The sequence below is a fragment of the Raphanus sativus genome, chromosome 7 (assembly GCF_000801105.2).
Source record: "Raphanus sativus cultivar WK10039 chromosome 7, ASM80110v3, whole genome shotgun sequence".
Lineage (NCBI taxonomy): Eukaryota > Viridiplantae > Streptophyta > Magnoliopsida > Brassicales > Brassicaceae > Raphanus > Raphanus sativus.
Genome location: NC_079517.1, coordinates 6,058,259 through 6,061,026, shown reverse-complemented (window position 1 = coordinate 6,061,026; position 2,768 = coordinate 6,058,259). Strand labels below are relative to the sequence as shown.

General features: G+C 43.4%; 1 protein-coding gene across 2 annotated transcripts; it reads left to right on the top strand.

Moving 5' to 3' along the window:
• The first annotated feature begins 216 nt into the window (after positions 1–216).
• LOC108817874 (probable leucine-rich repeat receptor-like protein kinase At5g05160) lies at positions 217–2,484 on the top strand. Of its 2 annotated transcripts, none has more exons than XM_056990958.1 (2): positions 217–1,643; positions 1,735–2,484. In XM_056990958.1, exons 1-2 carry the CDS (start codon positions 364–366, stop codon positions 2,354–2,356), a joined length of 1,902 nt encoding a protein of 633 aa, XP_056846938.1. In that variant the 5' UTR covers positions 217–363; the 3' UTR covers positions 2,357–2,484. The 2 variants fall into 2 exon arrangements, with proteins under 2 accessions (XP_056846938.1, XP_018446197.1); XM_018590695.2 differs by having other exon boundaries at positions 218–1,639; positions 1,731–2,484.
• Positions 2,485–2,768: the final 284 nt, after the last annotated feature.

Genomic DNA, 2,768 nt, shown 5'->3' with positions numbered 1-2,768 from the left:
AAGCAATATATTCTTTAAATCTGTATCGTCTTTTGTCTCTTAAAGAACAAATGAAAGAGGGAAAAAATGAGATGCTTTTGCTTTTTTCCCCCTCCTTTGTTTGCGGTGTCTTTGCTTTTATTTTTCTTTTTACATGTTTAATTTGAATTTGAATCTGCTTTTCTCATATATATAATAAAAAAGAATAAAAACCATTATGTTTACTTAACAATGTATTCAAACCAACTAATCATTGATTCCTTTAGCTTATCTGAGCTCACTTTCTCTTCTAACTCTGTCTCTACCACATGAAAACAAAACCAAACTCTAACACAAGAAACCCATATCATCTCATGGAGTGAGTAAACCAAAAGAGCTTAAACCATGACTTCTTCTCACACCACCTTGGCCACTTCCTTCTTCTCCCTCCTCCTCCTCCTCTTGGTTTCGGTTTCAGCTGATTTAGCATCAGACGAACAAGCCCTTCTCAACTTTGCAGCATCAGTTCCACACCCACCAAAACTCAACTGGAACAAGAACCTCTCTCTCTGCTCCTCATGGATAGGCATTACATGTGACGACCACAACCTCACCAGACGCGTTGTAGCTGTCCGTCTTCCCGGAATTGGTCTCTACGGCTCGATCCCTCCAGCCACATTAGGCAAACTAAATGCTCTCAAAGTCCTTAGCCTCAGATCCAACTCTCTCTTTGGATCTCTACCTTCTGATATTCTCTCACTCCCTTCTCTTCAATACCTTTATCTCCAACACAACAACTTCTCTGGCGAACTCACCGACTCTTCACCGTCCATCTCCACTCAGCTTCTTGTCTTGGACTTGTCTTACAACTCTTTCTCCGGTAATATCCCTTCCGGTCTCCGGAACTTGTCTCAGATCACTGTTCTGTACCTTCAAAACAACTCTTTTGATGGTCCTATTGATTCTCTTGACATCCCTAGTGTAAAGGTTGTAAACTTAAGCTATAATAATTTAAGTGGACCCATCCCTAAGAATCTTAAGAACTCTCCGGAAGATTCTTTCATCGGAAACTCATTACTATGTGGTCCACCTCTGCCTCCATGTTCTTCTTCTTCAATCTTGCCAAGACCTTTGACAGAGAATCTCCATCCTGTCCAGAAGAGACAGAGTAAAGCTTATATAATCGCTATCGTAGTCGGATGCTCTGTGGCCGTTCTTCTCCTCGGAGCTGTGTTCTTGGTTTGTCTGATGAAGAGGACGAAGAGAAAGAAACAAGGAGGTGAAGGAGGGAGGCTGCAGATGGGTGGAGTGAACAGCAAGAAACCAGAGGCTTTCGGGAGCGGAGTTCAAGATCCAGAGAAGAACAAACTCTTCTTCTTCGAGAGATGCAACCACAACTTCGACTTAGAGGATCTCTTGAAAGCTTCCGCTGAGGTTCTCGGTAAAGGGAGTTTCGGTACTGCCTACAAGGCCGTGCTCGAGGACACAACTGCAGTCGTGGTGAAACGTTTGAGAGAAGTCGTGGCGAGCAAGAAAGAGTTCGAACAGCAACTAGAGGTTGTTGGTAAGATAAACCAGCATCAGAACTTTGTACCGCTCCTCGCTTATTACTATTCTAAAGACGAGAAGCTACTGGTCTATAAGTACATGACTAAAGGAAGCTTGTTTGGTATCTTGCATGGTAAGTCATGAAACCCTAACTTTTTCTTTTTGTAATTGAAGCTTGTAGGTTACGTAAAATTATGTTTTTTTTGTTGTTGTTGTGTGTGTAGGAAGCAGAGGAGGAGACAGAGGAGTAGATTGGGAAACGAGGATGAAGATCGCGAGAGGGACTTCAAAAGCAATCTCTTACCTACACTCGATGAAGTTCGTTCATGGAGACATCAAATCCTCCAACATACTTCTCACCGAAGACCTTGAGCCGTGTCTCTCCGACACATGTCTAGTCACGCTCTTCAACCTCCCGACTTACACACCGCGAACCATCGGTTACAACGCTCCAGAGGTGATCGAGACGAAGAGAGTCAGTCAGAGATCAGACGTTTACAGCTTCGGCGTGGTGATTCTCGAAATGCTGACGGGGAAGACGCCTTTGACTCAGCCTGGTCTCGAGGACGAGCGTGTGGTCATCGACCTTCCGAGATGGGTTCGGTCTGTGGTGAGAGAGGAGTGGACTGCCGAGGTTTTCGATGTTGAGCTCTTGAAGTATCAGAACATCGAAGAAGAAATGGTTCAGATGCTTCAGCTTGCGTTGGCTTGTGTGGCGAGGAACCCAGAGTCGAGGCCGAAGATGGAGGAGGTTGCGAGAATGATTGAAGATGTGAGGAGATGTGATCAGTCTCAGCAGTTGCAGCAGAACAGAACATCTTCAGAGGCTACTTCGAATGTCTCTGAATGATTCAGAAACAAAAGACTGTTGTTTTCTAGAACTATATGTCTCTTTGATCAATTGCACTTGCGTCTTATTGAATTGTGTCGTTATGAATCTGTTTCTCTTTGATTTGAAATAATGTGACTTTTTTTTTTGTCGGCTGCCCAATGTACTAGATCAAGTGGGGTCTAGACGAGTTGATTGTCCGGGGAGCATCTCCGTCTGTCCGAGTCTGATCTATATGGAAAAATATGTATCTTTAGTGAAAATATTCTATACACATAAAAGAGAACAGTATTACGATTAGTGTGTATTAAGGTTGGAGACGACAATACATGGGCCATAAATCAAAGCCCCAACGTAGCGCGTAAAGTTAAGTTCTAGTATTCTGACCAAAACCAAAACCATTTGGTTTTATCTTCGGTTAGTCTTCGACCGA